The 17,808-nt window shown below is 40.9% G+C and overlaps 2 protein-coding genes across 3 annotated transcripts; both read right to left on the reverse strand.

Moving 5' to 3' along the window:
* Positions 1-5,227: 5,227 nt before the first annotated feature.
* On the reverse strand, positions 5,228-13,229 carry got1l1 (glutamic-oxaloacetic transaminase 1 like 1). Of its 2 annotated transcripts, XM_081703788.1 has the most exons (9): positions 13,023-13,229; positions 12,664-12,845; positions 9,677-9,800; positions 8,899-9,116; positions 8,113-8,263; positions 7,774-7,939; positions 7,375-7,511; positions 6,410-6,474; positions 5,228-6,109 (listed from the first exon to the last, which is right to left on the reverse strand). In XM_081703788.1, the coding sequence occupies exons 1-9, from the start codon at positions 13,138-13,140 to the stop codon at positions 6,008-6,010; spliced, it is 1,263 nt and encodes a 420-aa protein (XP_081559914.1). In that variant the 5' UTR covers positions 13,141-13,229; the 3' UTR covers positions 5,228-6,007. The 2 variants fall into 2 exon arrangements, with proteins under 2 accessions (XP_081559914.1, XP_026868019.2); XM_027012218.3 differs by lacking the exon at positions 5,228-6,109 and having other exon boundaries at positions 6,236-6,474; positions 13,023-13,228.
* A 790-nt stretch (positions 13,230-14,019) lies between these two features.
* On the reverse strand, positions 14,020-16,764 carry npm2a (nucleophosmin/nucleoplasmin, 2a). Its single transcript, XM_027012254.3, has 5 exons — positions 15,793-16,764; positions 15,616-15,698; positions 14,449-14,559; positions 14,250-14,343; positions 14,020-14,156 (listed from the first exon to the last, which is right to left on the reverse strand). The coding sequence occupies exons 1-5, from the start codon at positions 15,887-15,889 to the stop codon at positions 14,083-14,085; spliced, it is 459 nt and encodes a 152-aa protein (XP_026868055.1). The 5' UTR covers positions 15,890-16,764; the 3' UTR covers positions 14,020-14,082.
* Between the last annotated feature and the right edge of the window lie 1,044 nt (positions 16,765-17,808).

Here is a 17,808-nt window from a genome sequence, read left to right on the forward strand (position 1 = left end):
TCGAGGTCTAAGAAGACACGTTCTCCAGCACCTCGCTTCTGTTCCTCGTTCGCGGTCTGCTTGTTTTTTTTTTGTGGTATATTGTATATAAGGCTTTACAGTGCAGTGATGATGGGCGCACGAGTGCTTTGTGAAGGTGGTTACGCAAGGCATTGACCTAGACAAACGCGTGCTGAATCGATTCCTTTTTGGCCTTGCTATTGGAAACACGAATGTTAAACAACTCTTATCAGCCCTTTCGCCATTATAAGCTTGGTTCGTTTCAGGCCCCCTTTCACACACGCACGCTCAGACTCACACACACGGGGAAAAAGCCCTGTGAGAGTTGTATGCCTTCTATTAACTATGTGTGCATTTACATTGTGTGCACCATTGCTGTTAGCTGCTGAGGACGCTTGCTGTATTTTATTGTGCACACACCGTTGATATTACTTATTTTGGTGCTTTGCTGGCAAAGTTTAAAACTGAGAATGTAGTCACCCCGGTCTTATCTTTATATGTAATATCTGATAAAAGTAGCTCCTGAAGTAGGCCTTCGGCTTCATGCTGTGTGGACAGCGAAAAAAGCGGAAAGAAAACGAAAAAAAAGGAAGAGCCTAAAAATATATTAAGTATATTATTCGCACAGACGATTAGAGCAATGCAACACTGTATGTATCCACGGTTTTGTTGAGACAGCATTTATAGCCAGGATATTGCCATTACCTTGTTTCTACGTCATTTGTTGTGGAGGCCCTTCTACTATCCAACAATAGAACAGCGCTGATTTCGAGAGGCATGTGCGATTATTAGGAATAAAGAGTGTTGCTTGATCGACAATGACACCCGAGTCTCCGGTCACAAAACCCCCGCTTTCGTTCGCGTAATAAAGAGACGGACAAAGCTGGGCCGCCCCTTTGCCTGGGAAGCGCGAATCATCGGGGAGGGCAATTAAACGTCTCGTACAGTAAATTCTCAGAACCGTCAGAATCACTTCAGCGAGCAGCGGACTCGTTAACCGGGTCCCATACGGGTTTGACCGCGAAGGAGCGCCGTGTATGCGGCTGGCTTTGCTTGTATGGCGAGGCTGACGGGCTGTCAACACCCCCGACACCGAAGGAAAACTACCAGCTGAGTGCGCATGAATGGGGTTAATCAAGACGAACAGTCTCAAACGGAAAGTGATATGTGCAACTCCTAAGTCCTAAAGGTGTGTGTGTGTGTGTGTGTATGTATACCTGTCCTGTAAGGGTCTTCAAATGACCTACAAACACTTTTGTCTATATATAACATGTAGTGCCAGAAGGTTTTTAAAGCTTGGTTAATGGCTCACACTATTTGAGAAGTACCCCTTAATTTAAAAAAGACTTAAATTAATGAATACATTGATATTCATTAAATAAAAATCAGAGTGCCAGGTCATATTTTATTTAAGGTCTACAGAACATCTTAATGTGAGAAACATTTTTAGTGCACATATGCTAAAATTTTAATAATAAACATTGTCTCAGCATTATGGCTTTAATTATTCATCTTAGTGCACCTGAATGTGCAACACACATTAAATGTGTGTGAGTTAAATGTGAACATTCATCATATTCGCTCATCTGCTCTTTATTTATTTTTCCACAGTGAATAGCAAGATTGTATATAGTGATCTGAACAACTCATAAACTTACCCATTCACTTTTAAAAGCCTTCCCACACTAATATAACAAGAAAATTGTCATAAACCTCTGAGGAGGGGAACATAGTCCCCGTCATAAAGAGAGCACAGCAGACTGTTCTTGCTAAGGAAGCTGAGGGATTTCAACCTGAAATTTCAACAGGCTCTGATGATCCAGTTCTTCGCTGTAATCCTATCTGTAGTCCATCCTCACCTCCTCCAAAACCATTTGGTATGGCTTCTCCACCTCACAGGAAGGAGTCAAACTCCAGCGCATAATCAGGCCTACGGAGAGAATTCTCAGATGTAACCTGCCAACACTTCAAGACACATACAAGAGCAGAGTCAAGAAGAGTGCTGGCATAATCCTAGCTGACACATCTCACCACAGACACCACCTCTTCCTGTCAGGCAAAAGACTCGTGACCATTAAGGCCAGCACAACCGGTTACAAGGGCACCCTTTGCCCAGGGCATTCATTAACCTCATTAAGCTCATTAAGCACAGTGTATGCCTTGAACTTTAGCCCATATCCTTCACCCCCTTCATTGTAGCACTAGTGAAATGTAAAAAAGTACATTCCACACAGTAATATACTGAATATACTCTATATAATACTATTATATTTCTCTCCAGATATTGCTTATATGTACAAATTTGATATTGCTTTTTAAACCTCTGTTTAGTTTGACTTTGAATTTAAAATGGCTCAGTTTTTATCTTATATTCTAGTTTATTCTCTGTACTCTCGGTATATCTTTATAAGTCCAGTAATGTTACCTTCACTATCATTTGGACTGTGCACCAAAACAAATTTATTGTATGTAACATACCTGGCAAATAAAACACATTCTGATTTTTTTATGACATGTCTTCATATTTAAGATGTATTTAACAATTTACATATTAGTAAAATGCGGCATCATTTGTAAGTGTATTAGTCTTTCAGACCAAAATATGTTCCGTAGTGACCCAAGCTTGGTTTATTAAGTTGATTCCATGTCATAAATAAGGAGGCGTGATTTGGGTCTCACAAAATTTCTGTCTTCTAAAAGAAACTGTAGATCTGCAACACATCTGCAACAGCCACATGCACACAACAAAGCCATACTTTGCCTATGTCACATGGCATGAATCAGATTAGAGAAGCAGTTTGCCAGGTTTGGGGGATTTTCACACATCATTTGGCCTTGGTCGCTACGGGCATCAACATGGGTGTGTAGAGATGTGAACACTTCTTTTCTACTGACTTCATTAATGTGTATGATAAGGTGCCTCAGATTCTGCAAGCTGGAGTTGTATTCTCCCCATAACCGCCCGTAAGAAAAGTCTCAGAAAATGTTTTAGCTCTGTCCTCTAACATTTGACACCAGTTTTAATTCACTTCAGAATATGAACATTGTCAGAGAGGCTTACCAAGGCTTTGAACACAGTATTTGGCAGACATCCTTGACCAGAGCGACTTACAAAAATACTCTGTAGCCTCTCAAATGCAAACCTTCATGTGACAATAGATAGATCAGTGTTCAAAGCCCTGAGTATAGAAAAAAGGGTGGTGAAAGATTTTTTGAGTGCATATTTAAGTGCTTAGTGACTCAGTCAAGGGGTCTGAAGACAGCTGGTGTCTCAGCTGTATGGACAGTCAGTTCATTCCACTGCCTGGGTGCCAACACAGAGAAGATTCTTGTGTTTTGAAGGATGGCTGTAGATTTAATCACAGCAGACCAGCTCATCTTGAATGCAAGAAATATATATGTTACAACTGTGTTTTGTACTTGCATGATGGACAAGGGGGGGGGGGGGGGGGGGTGTAAACATGATGTAGATGTATTCTAAAATCCTAAAACATTAAAGAAATTCCATAAAAATATCTAAAATATGTATTTTATCAAAATTTGCATGCCGCATATCAATGGTTCTTAGCAAAAGTTTTACTTGGCCAGTAGTGTGTTAGCTAAATATGATCCAAATAGGTAGTCTAGTATAAATGCTTAGAGGAGACTTTAATTTTGTATGTGTTCTGTGGTGGTGGTAGCTGGTGGTAGCCATCAAGTAAAATGCTAAGAGTTTGCTTTTATTGTTAAATAAACAGCCTTGGATGCTAAACTGGATGCTTTTCTCAGAACACAGGAGAGACCTAACGGTTTGGCTGTTCCATCCACTGAAAAAATGCCAGAGACAGCAATTTGGACTTGAAGTGTAGTCTGGATTATTTTTCTGAGTGCAAGTCACTCGAACTTCACCTGAGTGAGTGCATGTCTTAAGGGCACTTCCCTAATAGACACCTAAAAATAACAAGTAAACAAGGAAATTGTCAGTTTTTATTAATTATACATTAAGCCTGTCTGCCTGAAATAACTGTATTACATGTATAAATGAGAGAGGAGCTTAAACGTTAACAAGTTAACGTTTCTGCTTTTTAACTATACCAGCAATAACAATACAAGTGGTGATATTTAATTTAATAGGGTACCAACACAGCTGCCTTGAAATCTGCAGAGTGGCTTGTCAAAAGGAAGAGAAATGAAGCTTCGGTATCTTCAGAGGTATCAGCCTAGAGCGCGATGCACAAGGCCAGGATTCGGCAGGCCCGACAGAGGAAACTGAGCCAATACAACACGGCTAGTTTCATTGCAATAGGGCAAAATCTGATGCAGTGATTAATGTTCACCAGAGGGTGGCACCTAGATCATTAACCAGCAATCCCCTGGTACATGTATGTGCAGGCATCAGAGCATTCAAATGGAGAATGCTGGATGGACCTTTATCAGCTCATTTGGTCTACTGGGCTGATGTCCTGGCCATGCTCATGGTCTTTAGGCTCAAGAACATTCTGACTTCCACCGAGAATAATAATAATAATTGTTATTATTAAACATTGGTACACAAGAATCTCTTAATTCTGTCATTATTTATCACGTGTTTCTTTTTGATTATGCAAAAATGTGTAGGGTGGTTTTTGGGGTTTTTTGAGAGAAAGGTAGATGTTTATTAGAAGTAACATTGCTGAAGGATAAAAGTGGATTCCCTTTTCTCCTTCTTGAGAGACCAACCAAAGTTCTGACTGTTATATGGTACTTAGAACACCATGTTTTGATAAGTCAGTGCCACTGGGTAATGGAAAAGCACTCAGCAATAGAGAAGGAATTTATTTTGAGAATTTCCAGAAATCACAGGAATACAATACACACAGAGAAAAAAGGTCTTATAATTTCTGTATGATTGAACAATACAACCTCTAAAAATATCATGCCCAAATCCAGAGAATCAGAAATATGTGAAATAAAATAATGGCAGATTTGAAATGAAATAATGATCATGAGAGCAGAGTGTCATCTTTTCATTTGAATGTATTAACAGTGTGGTGCAACTGAACAGCAGAGCATCTGGGTTTTTTTTTGTTTTTTGTTTTACTCTGGAGCACACTGGATTGGACATACTTTAAGTGAAGAGTGTCACCCTTGGTTCAAGGTGAACCATATAGAAATTCCATACCTTTTTGAGCATAACCCAAAATGGCAAAAAGTTTGAACTCTCAAATCTATAAACTTTAAATAAATAAACAAGCCTCACAAATGTTTTATTAGTATCATTTTTATTCATTTACATATGTAATTCATTCATATAAACAATTCACAATTAAATCATCATTAATTGATCCAGCAGACACATTTTACATATACAATAATGCATCATACACAGTTCCTTTCAGATACTTTGTGACGTGTCACAGTAGTCAAAACAGTCTCTGCATATAGATACCAACTGCCACTATAACAAAGCTGTGCTCAAAAAACCTTCAGCAGCAGCAACCACAAGACCATAAGTGACAGCGAGAAATCTGGCCTGGAGGCCACGCTGATGCAGATTAAGCACATGTAAATATCCAGCGCTATATCAGAGCTGACAGCTTCCACTCTGTAAGCAAATACGCCATGGCAACCGTTGACTTTACTCTTATTACACAGGCGTATATGAGGAAATTTTAGTGCGAGTTAGCAAATTAACACTTTATTAATCGAACGGGCAGTGGTACTGTTAGTTCATGCAATTTCCACGAACCTGCATGCACTCTGTAACCCACGGTGACATTGGAAACGTCGAGAGATTAAAAACTGTTACCCATGTGATGCAATTTCATGCTAGTTAAGAACATGTATGTAAATCAAATTTGGACAGCTCTGTGATGGCTTTTTGTGAAGGCTCCATACAGTATGCTGCATTCAGACCTTAAGATAGACTTGTCTTCAAAGCTTGCACGCTCAGTTTCTAAGGCGCTACAGTGCATGGGGCTCATGCAAACATAACTGAGGACATCAGAGCACATGATGTATTGGTAATTGAGCTTCTCCTCCATCCTGTCTAATTGAACTTTTTATGATAGTAAGCTGGACCACATATACTCTTGCTGCTTCTGGCTATCGGCCGTTCCAAGAGCGCTTGTGTGCTGTGTACATACAGATCCTGGAAGAACGATCCGGTGAGCACAGCAAATGTAGCTAGCTATTTTAATTATTCTCTTAAATTATTCACTTACAATCATATCATGTACCTGGAAATAATTCTTTACAGGCTAGAGATAGTCATACACCTATACCTAAAGATGCTGCTATATTAATGATCAGGACAGAAAGAAATGAGGAGAACAAGGTTATCTTAACCAAACAGCATTATTTGATGTCTTTAAGATCAGATATGTGATGTCAGTGCTAGATGAATGGATTCTGCCACATAGTCAAGATTACGGCTGTTAATGGCACTCACGTTTAGACAGCCCTCTGGGAGCAGGTAAACGTGTCTCTTCCTCGCCAGAAATGCAACCTGTTGAACTAACGGACAAGTGAATTAAATGGTTAGTAACATGCACTCATCTATCAGCCTTGTGAATTTAATTTATTTTAGCAATCATCATCTTCCCACAAGATGAGTGAAATCCATATACATAATTTTTGTAATCTAAAACCCAGTCAATTCTGTTTTATAAAGTCAGTCGGTCGGTCGGTCGATAGAATTAATTCTTTCAGTGCAATTATTTTTCATTTTCCATTTAGTTATCAGTGTCATATGGATTTCAAATGTTTGATAGCGCATATGGTGCAGAGTTCAAAACCTCACCATCTGCACATGCACCAAGACTTCAGTAAAAGCGGAAAATCTTTCCTAGTACATGACAAGAAGTTTTACAGGGGCTGGCGGGTTTGCATTAAAAATTCATTTAAAAATGCAGAAAAAGCACTGAATAAATCCTCTAGGTGGTAAAGATTTACATATAATGGCCCATCCAAGAACACTTTTTATCTGAAGAAAGGGATGACCTCTAGGGGTTCATTTAAATGTCACAAACAATCCACAACATTTGGATGGAGCATTAGTTAAGCATGCTAATCTGAGAAGTGACCTTTGATCATTATGGATTAGGCCTTTTATCTCCACGTTTGTGAAGTAACTGAGACTGAATTTTAGTTGAGTCAAATACAGATGCTCTGTGTAGCCTGTAAGTGAGCTAGCTAGCTCATTTAACATCCAGCCAATTCCTGCACACAGCTCAAAATTCAAAGAAGCATCATCCTGTGGGTTCATTTTTTTGCAGATCACTAGGATTGTTGATGGTTAGCACATCACTGGGGGACACAACGGAACTGCCAGCAGGCATTCCTTATGCAAGCTTACGTTGTATTTATTTCCTCTGCTGCTAACCACCTGTTCCAGGTTTGGGGCTTGGCCCTTACCGGTCAGTCCGATGCAGCAGTAGAGTCCCCTGGACTTTACCAGGTGTTCCCAGGTGCCCCCGAGAAGACGCAACTTCTCACGAAGGCGTTCCCGCATCACCATGCATCTCTCCGCAATGCCCTTCAGCCCGTCCAGCCTGAAGAGGCATGTTTGAAATGACTAACTCAATAATGCATGAAGCTATTTCCACAAGGGAATGGTCACTGCTGTAAGAAAGTGTGGATTTATGGGATATTAGGCACTAATGCAAACATTGTTATGCTTGCTATACTATTGTTATGCTTTATTAGTAGGAATAACCTGTCAACTTGAAATAATAGTGCCTCATGATTAATAAAAAAGTACTGGCTAATTCAGGGGGAAAAATATATATAATCCAGATTAAGCGATTGATTTACCATTCAACTAGGTGTGCAGGATTGCTTAGTACAGTTGTGACTACTCTGGCCCCTTCTAATGGTGGGTGGGCCCAGAGTGCTTGAACAAGCTTCTCTGCTTGGGATTGGACAGCCAGCAGATTGTCATTTTCTTTTAAAACACAAAGGAGGTGGCCCACTCTCTCTCCTGAGGTAAAGTGAGAAAACACAGTATAAGAGGAATGAAAATGCAGCCATAAAGGGCCAATGTTCTTTGCAAAGCACCACTGTGGAAACACCACTCAGTGCCACTAAATGACTCCCTGAGGCTAGGCCGCATCCCAGCCTTGGGGAGTGTGCTACGCGCGTGAGTGCTCGTACCGTAGAGGCCGAAGTTATGGGAGAAGGACTGGGCACAGAGGAGCTCCAGCCCCTGAGCCACGGCATATCTCAGAGGCCAGGCGTCCTCCTCCGGCTCACCGCTGCACAACCCCTGGGCACGCAGCAGGAAGAATGGGAGAAGCCGGCGAGTCTGCGACAGCATGGCGGGGGGCAGGGCACCGGGATGAAATGACAATTAAATCAGATGCCACCTGATAATACATTCATAAACCCACGTCCGATAGCGGAGGGCCTCGACTCGAGTGCTGGGGGCCAAGCGTTGTATGCAGCCTTTTCTGTTTCCTGCTGAAACACACCCCATTCATCTCATCAGTTAATTATGTGTGACAAACCAGGGAGTAACTATGTAGGACAATGACTCAACTCTAATGCAGCTAAAGGCACCTGTCTTACACTAGGAAGAGGTTCAAGAGCATTATAACAGCCATTAACAGCTTGTGTGACATTTGACAGATCTGACAGCATATACAGTAGTACAGTAAACTATTAATTTATTCATAATGACATTCATAATGGAATGATTTTCCCTTTATATTTTAATACTGTTAATCTCTACAGTAGATATTCATTGGCTACCCAAAGCATTCTGACAAAAATGTTTTCTGTTATATGGGATGACACTTGCATTTTGAATACTGAATGCATTGCCGAATGCTACGATTTTTCTAAAGCTAAAATAACTGATAGTATTTTTTATTTCATTTTTCAATAGTTGGACCTTTATATAAGTATGCTATCAGAGGAAATGACACTGTGAGACAGTACCCCCAGGACTTCCACCACGTGCTTCCATTCGCCCTGTGAGAGATCAGATCCGGTGGGCCAGTGTCCCACAACGGAGAGGACCACCACACTTTGTTCTGGAGCTTTCTCCAAGTCCTCCATCATCTTCCCCACACACACACCTCGTTGCTCGCCATCCCAGTAGTGGTAGCACTGAACATCTCCGACACCTGCTGCCTTAAAGATCCAAGATAATGATTCTGTAAAAGAAAAAATGATAGTCAAAGATGCCTGCTGGTATGAAATGAAACATGACCATAACCCCACTGAGGGAGCTGTTTCACTACCATTAGTGCTGTGCCTGAACAACAGATTTTCACTTAACTGCCTTATGTCATACTGACATTTGGAAATAACTTTTTTTTTTTGCATTATTTGTGACGCTCTGTTCCTTTTGGTTATTAAAAACAGTGTGATTCTAATATATACTGTTGTCAGATGTACAAAAAGCCTCAAGTGAATTTCAACAAAATGCCAATATTTTATATGTGCTAATAGCATCCTAACATCACAGCGATTACAGACACATATCCTGTGGGTGTTTTGATTAATCAAATGATCCAACAAACCTAAATGACTTTGGACAAAACAGCACAGGATAGTCTTTAACTATGACACATTAAGGCTTCACCAACGTGCTGTGAATATACTACAATCACAATATGTAGCAATTTAATCACAATGTAGTGTTTATTGTGCTGTCTTTATAAGGAGTCAACCTCAAACGCCTGCCTCGCCCCCACTAGTGGTCCACACCCACCGTCAAACGGAGATGGGAGGAGGACAGGGCCTCGCCATGATGAGCCATCGCCATATCTGCATTTCAGCAGCTCCGCCCCCAGGCGCACTGCTCCAGAGCCGCCCACCACCTGCACGCCTATGACCTGCAGGGAAAACCAGCATGAGCACCAGACTCCAACTCACTCGCAAACTCTCCACCCACCTTCCACTGCCAGCAAGCATGCCAGCCATCTGGTGAACATTTCATACACATCCTTTTCCTATATCTCTCTAGAAGTACCACACATTGGTTCGATTTCAGTGAGAGCTTTGGTAAGATTAATCGCCACAGTTGCATATGAGGGTTTGACACGCTTTGTCATTCATCACATTGCAGCCTGCAAGCGGACAAGTAATCTTTGAACTAAGATTCATGATCACAATCCTTGGTCCACATTTCAGGAAACAAGGACCTCAGCTGTGTGCAGAATCCAGCCATCAGATTTAAAAATGATTATAATAATCTGGGAAGGAAAGTGAGCCCTGAGTGAGCTCTGTTCTTCTGGTTCTGGTTTTTTGCTGTTTTTTTTCCCCCTCTCTCTACAGCTCCTTGTTTCACTCTCTCCTTTGTAGGCTTTAGGTCATATCCTACACAACAGAGTTTATGGTTGCAAACACTGTCTCATTGTTATTATTACATTTTTAAATCAGATGGTGGTGAATGGATCTCTTTGATAAACCAAAACCTAAAACCCTCTTCCACAACTCTAATACTCACTTACCCTCAACACAAAATGTATTGGTAGACTCCATGCAAAAAAAGCTCATTCCTTCCCAGGTCATTAAAAGGTTGAATGATCACATGACAACAAAAGCATGAGGTATTGAGTAGCAGGTCAGAAAAACAATGACCTCAGATATACAGTATTTTCCATGTACAATATGAAACAACAAATATTTTTTCTTGCCTATCCTTAAAATGCCCTTTGTATAATCTCTAAATTTATATTCATATTTACATATCCTTGGATTAGGAATTCAGAGATCCTTTAATCATCTGGTCACAGAAACTTGGAATGGTTTGCATAATTCTGTACATTTAAGATATTCCTTTGAACTGAAAATGACAAATTTGTTGCAGGTGTTCTCCTGGTTTCCTTGTCTCCTGGCATGAGGTCTTAACCTGAACCATCTGAATGAAGCAATCCAGGCTGATTAATAGAAAACTTTTAAACCTCTTGTCATTTCATAAATACATTAAATTAAAGATCACATTTTCTTAAAGAAAGAAATGAAAAGAAAAGGACCGCATGTTTCACAGTGTTTCAGATAACTGATCTAAATGGCGATAAACTACTGCTGCACGCTCATTTGAACATTGCAGGAGTGATGACGCTCTCATCATTTTTCAGAACAACTCAGACATGTGCAGACGAGATGGATACAAAAGGCTTTACTGACGTCAAGGTTAGTCACATTCCTGATAATCCAAAACAATGGTGCATAAGGACAGAAACTGAGAGACAAAGTGAAAGCTTTGTTCTAAACACGACAAAGGCTCTCCAGAAACAATGCTTAGTATGCACAGTTGACATGACAATAAGATAACACCAATGAGGCCGATTGAAATTGCAAATACCTCCCAAAGAGATGTTTTATAGGAACTGCTTAAATATAGTTACTTAAACAAGCACATGGGGTGATAATCAGTACTCTGGAGATGATGATCTCTGAGGGTGCCCCAAAGTGTTCTGGGAATTGGAGTCCTGAGAAAGCAGGATGCAGGGAGTATTTTGATCACGTGGACTTAACCAACAAGCAAGAAATATTAGAAGTAGAAACATGGGTCACAGAAGCTAGTGCTACCAGAATTCCATCAAGCCATAGCTAAATATTGCTTTCAAGTTGAAAACTGAAATTAAAATGTTCATTTATTCACCCAGTAACCGGAGAACATGATGAAATTTCCCTGTTTTTGTGCTTACATTTGTATGAGACTGGGGAATGGTAAAATGTGTGCACTTTTGTTTACATTTACATTAGAAGCAAGCATTTCAAGTTTTTAAAACTCCATGAGAAGAGAAAATTATTCAAATATTCCTTCAAATCTTTAGTGGGTTGTGACAAAGTGGTGTAACATCTGCATTTACAGTGTTTACAGAACTGCTTTCTTGTCACTGAAGTTCTTCCTGTTCTCTGCTTAAACGAATTCTGTGCCCTTTACGGCTGAGTGGGTGTTGGCTTTTTTTTTTATTTAAATGATGCATCTAAACTTTTTTGATGCATCTAAATTTTGATTAGCTGAAATATTCCTTTTATCTTTTGGTTTGCGACGTCTTGGTTAAAGAATAGCTTTTAAAAAACGGGCATCGTTCTAACGAATGTTGGAATAGGAGGTTTAATTGTAGGTTTATTACAGCACTGTCCCCGAAGGACAGGACTGAAACACTGGCGTTCCAGTGCCCTCTACCTCTCCCGTTATCAAAGTCTGAACGACGAATGGCTTGCTTAGTACACGAACGAAACAGACAGAAAGAAAAGCGATTTCACTGTGGTGTTTTGAATCGGTCATGCATTTACATGATATGAGGGCATGAAGGTCATTCCTGGCAGAGCCACTATTCGTAATTCAAAAAGAAGTTTTAAAAGACGGATATCAAACGTTCCATTTTAGGAGCTCTAGCTGTCATCGTAATGTTTTATGGTGAACGTGAACTTGAATTTCAGAACGATAATTGAATGCACCGAGTGTAAATGTTTGCATTCAGCTGCCCTTAGCTTACAGCTCATCGACATTTAGTGCCATTGTCGCGGACGCGCCCCCCACCCCCCAGCCCAACAAAGCACGGGTCATATATACTTTTCGTTTCTGGCGTGTTATCAGTGTGTTCAGCTGGAGAACCACCGCAAATGATGCGCCATATCATATATTAACTAGCGCATTTAAGCAACAGGGTAATATATCAAGTAGACAGACTGCACCTACTGGATGACGCGTGATTAGGAGAAACGAGAACGGACAGTCACCCTATTTTCCAGAATTGCGCGGCTGTCTTTGCCTAAGGCCAGTTCCGACGCTCTCCTGGTGAAATGTGGGAGCCCCAGCGAAGGCAGATACTCGGGGTTAAGGGTCGGGTCGGAGTTCATCTGCTGTTTGATTTTCCGGATAAGAGGAAGCAGCGCGGAACGACCACCCTCGCCGACATACTCTGAATATAATTAGAAGTGCACACAAAATAAGTCAGAGGTTATTCGTTGCAATGATGTTTATGATTTTCATGTTCATACTTGTTCATTATATACATATTGAATTTAGTTTCTCAACATTTCACCTGTGCAACTTGTGATAAATTGTGCGTGACCCTGCACCTCCCGTTAATACTCACCCTTCCCCGCTAGGAAAACCTTGTCGCGGTGGGAGTCTCGATTGAAATCTGAGAAAAGTTTCGCCCCTGTGTTCGGATCAGCCACGGGGATGTGGCTAAACACCGAATATGAAGACATTTCGTCATGCGATCGGTTCTCTGACGGTTTTGCTTAACTCTACTTAAACCGCTCGCTCAGTCTCTAAACAGGTGTGTTTACTCTCTGTTGCTAGGATATCAGCCGAGGCGGAAGCGCGATACTTGGCAACAAGTGGCTTGCCCCCAAATGATAAGACATTTTATATCATCGTGTAAACTGGTTTCAGCTCATTTTTTGTAGGCCTGTTGCAATTACTTGCGGTTATACATAGTATGCAGTGACCCTTTGCCATCTTAAAATAAAAACAAACATTCGAAACCGCTGTACATTAAAATTTGTTTATTGTTGATTACTTTAGAATTATAGTCTCAATCTAATGTATATCTAAATTTCTGGCTTTTTGAGTTTTATTTTACATATAGGCATACTGATTTATATTTGTTTTAAAATATAGTGTAATTACAGAATAAACAATACAGAGTATACAACGATTTAACCCAAGTTAATCAGGTAGATAATGAGGTAGATAATCATTCATTCATTAGATATTCTGGTTTGTTTGAAATTTGGAACGTATTCATTCCAGCAACTGATTGCGTTGCCAAACGCTTCTCGTCGGAATCTGATCAGAATAAAAGGAATGCAGAAAATCTGATTATAGTACCATATAGTAGTTTTTGTTTATACAGGCAAACGTTCTCTCCACCCCTTTTTCTCTGCATTACTGATCATCTCCTTGAAGTCTAAAAAGTAAACAAACGCACCTTTTTGTACCTTTATACTTTTTTTTTTTTTTTTTCCAGTTCTGCTTTCAATCACGTTCACACAGGCAAGGAACACATTCATGCAAGTTAAATGTCACATCAATAGCATGTCCAAACCCTGCAAATCGGGTGTGAGGCATTCATTCTGATTTCTAAACAGCCTGTCAGTTTCATCCACAATGGTGCCCAGAAGAAGGGGAGGAGGTTCCAACTGGGCTTAGACTGTTAGCACGTCAGTGCTGAAGCCCCCTTCATCCTCCTCGTCCTCCTCTGTGATTTCTGTAGGATTCACTATGAAGGCAAGGACATGATGTAAGTACACGATGCAATTACCGATGACAGACAGTGCGATGGGAAATCACGTTTCTGACACACAGCCCTCACATGCTATATGTTGAGCCGAGATGAATACCGGCCCTTTGCCCGAACACAGTTTGAAGGTGACCGGTGGAATCAGCTCCAAGCCGGGGAAACTGACCTGCAACGCCATAGAAAGTGGGTCTGAGTTTGTGAATCTGTCGTGTTCTAATCTTTGCCACGGCTCGCCGGTTTAAGGCGGCACCTGATCAGCGGCGAGGCTCACCATGGGCATACAGTGCCGCAGCGTGGCGATGGGCACCGGTCTGGATCCGCCGGCGGCGTCGGACGCGGACACGACGTGCATCTCGTCGGCCGCCTCCGCGCTCAGGCATATCTACGGGGGCAGCAGGCGACAGTGATATGCAGTTCAAACACCGTTTACCGTAGAACGAGGTGAGCTCGCCCCAAAAGCAGCCGTCTGTTGAGCCACAGTGCCACCTGGTGGGAGTTAACCTCGAATAATCCCCTAAACGCTTAGTGGTGTGGGGAAGAGAAGCCGTGGCGCTCTGCGTTCTCGGGGTCCCAGTAAACTCGCAGCCGAGTCAATTACCCACACCGTTGGCACACACGAGCAGTGCCAGTGATTTATTCAGTATGTGCAGTGAACACATCTATTTACTTAAGTAGAGAGAACATGCGGAGATGAATATGATCAGCTCTGGCTTCCTGACTGATACCCACTCTCACCCCACCCCCACACATTCCATCTTGAACGCACACCTAATCTAAAATCCTTCATTTGGACAAGATGCTTTCATGTACCTGACCTTTCTTGACGAGCTCGAGGTTAATGGATAAAACTCATTCATCTGATCAAGGAGGCTGCAGAATGCACAGAGAAGCAGCCGTATCTATTTAGATTGTTCTTGTTCATCAGTCGTGAACTAAAAAGATGGTGGCAGGGGCCTCACCTGAGTTAATTTCAATAACTGCATATGGCAGAGCATGCAGTTTTAAGCAGGCAACTGTGTTCTGTGCACATTAGGACCACGCAGCTAATCATAATTAACGGACCGATATGCTTTATCAAGAAACATTGCAAATAATTAATTTCCTTCAGAGTTGCAGACTTAAGTAACTTAAGAGTTACTTAAGCATTGCTTATGCTCACTAACCATTCTTGGCTGAATTATGTTTTTCCAGGTTTTTGCTGAGTTGTTGATGATGACAAGCCATGCCTCAAGATCTTTTACAGAGTGTGCTGAAACATTTTCTGACATGCCCACTGCAATTGTTAAATAATAATTACAGTATTTCCTCCAAACAATAACTGTTTCCTTTTGTTTAAAGTTATGCAACTTTGCCTCAAATAACACTTGCTAGTTGTCTCTGGCCAATTCTCGTTCTTTTCAGCTTTGAACTGTGGGAATCCACGAGTGAGTTGTCTTACTGTTTTGACGAAGAACTGATTCTCCAGAAGATCATCCTCTGCCTCAAACACAGTCACGGACTGGGCGGCACTGAGCTCACAGCCTAGCAAGCAGGCAAACATGTAAACAGTTACAAAGCACAAAGATGAAATTGTGTTATCCTGAGAAATACAACAGAGGAAGAGCACAGACCCTACCCCAGTGTACAAAGACTTTATCAGAAATTGATGAAGAGCTGGTCAGATCCGACAGGCTGATTGAAGTTCTCAATACATCCTCAGCAGAGTCAGTCATTTCAGCCAGGCCAACGGGTAGACAAACAAAATGACAAGGAGATGCGTCTGCATGTTTAGGTTATAGTTATAAAAGATGTAATTTTGCTGCAAAAGCCCAGTAGGAAAATCGCATTATCTCTAAGCAACAGAGCAGTGCATCTTTCAGAAATCATGGGTTCAAACTAAATATGGGCTTCACTGATCTAGAAAGGGTGGCTTAAGGATCAATATTTTCAGCTGAACGATAAATTTAACCACTGATGATAAAATCATTTTTAGTGCTACAAATGTATACGAGTGATTTGTAAAATATATTTATTTGATTTTAACTTACTGAACAAGGCACAAACCAAACGCGAGAACGCTGTGAGAACGACTTTCTTCGATGGACGTCAGGTGACGTTGGATAAGTCGCATGCGCCTTTGAACGCCTGATAAACTTCGCTGACCGCTAGAGGGCAATGTGCGACTTCTTAGCAAAACGGGTTCCTGACTGTCGGTTTGGTCATTTCAAAACGCTGCTATTCGGGGCTTGAAATAATTTTTTAAAAAGAACTGACTCTGCCATGATAATATAAGCATTCTATTATGTGCCATGCAGGAAGGAACACAACTTTGATGGACAATATGCCAAATACGTTTGCTGGTTTGGATTGGCGACATGTTGATAATGGGGTAAATAAAATAACGTCGTTCAACTTAAATTGTGTTGAGACGGAAGACGTATTTATCTCCATCAGGTTTCTTTCACGCATTTTCATGAAAGGTATTAAATCACGCACGCACACACACACAACGTCTATCATATTTAACAAAACAGATAACTTGTGGAGAGCCATGTGCACTGAACTGTTTCACCCAACTGCTGTCTGCCTAGAGAACTCAATGACCCAAAAATATTACTCACACAGCCGCATCCTATATCTCAGGGCTGTGAACCTGAAAACAGTGGCACTGATGGATATCTGCGGTCACGTAGGTCTCCTTAGATTACGTAATCACAATTCAGATCGCCAAAGCCTAGCTACGTTTATTCAATCAAACGCTTTAAATGATCGCTAAAAGTAGATCTCAGCCAAATGGAAAGGGGAAAAACTGTTTTATTGTGTTTATCCTAGAATGAACAAATATCTTCCATTGGGCCCATGTGTTATAAATACCAAATAGGCAACATTTTCGTTACTTCCTGTTTTTTTTTAATGTAAAAACAAATAAATAAAATCACCATGGTTTTGTTTTTGTTATAGTGATGTTCATAAAATTTGTGTCTATGCATTGAGTAAAAATGTGTTCTAATTTGTTCCCAAAACAGTTTCATACAAATCTTATAGTTTATGTACATATTCACCCCTAAATTGACTGTCGTATATCTCACTTTTTTCATATAAGTTTTAGTTGCTCTTTTTAAAAGTTGTTCTGCAAAAGATGCAGAAGCAGTAGCACTTGACTGTGTTTCTGTGCAAAACTGTTCAGGAGCCTTGGACACTGTCATGCATTAAAAGTTCATCTGGGTTTAATAGGCCCTGGTTCTGGCCACTCAAGGAAGTTTACTGTTTTTTACTGTTTACTTCTCATTTGTATATTGCTTTAGTTATGGGCCTTTGTGATGCTGAAAGATGAGACTCCCTTTCTGCTTTCAGATTCTTAAAAGTCTAGCATTTCGTTTCTTTTTTCTTTTCCAAAATGCATTTCAAACATACGTACTAAACATTTTTGCCCTTTATCTTAATAGGATTTCTACTCACTTGTCGGTTAGAAAAATCCCCATTGCCTAACGCTGCGACACACTGACTTCTGCCTCAATGCCAGAGCTGGTGCCTTCTGAACACGGGTACATGCTATACTAACGCTGCTGGCCTGGTCTCAGCATTTGGGATTTATGTCCTCTTTGGTGATGCACTTTGGAGGAACAAGTTCTAGGCAGGATGAGGGTGATGA

This window comes from Electrophorus electricus, chromosome 20 (genome assembly GCF_041902795.1).
Source record: "Electrophorus electricus isolate QZ-2024a chromosome 20, ASM4190279v1, whole genome shotgun sequence".
NCBI classification, from domain to species: Eukaryota; Metazoa; Chordata; class Actinopteri; order Gymnotiformes; family Gymnotidae; genus Electrophorus; species Electrophorus electricus.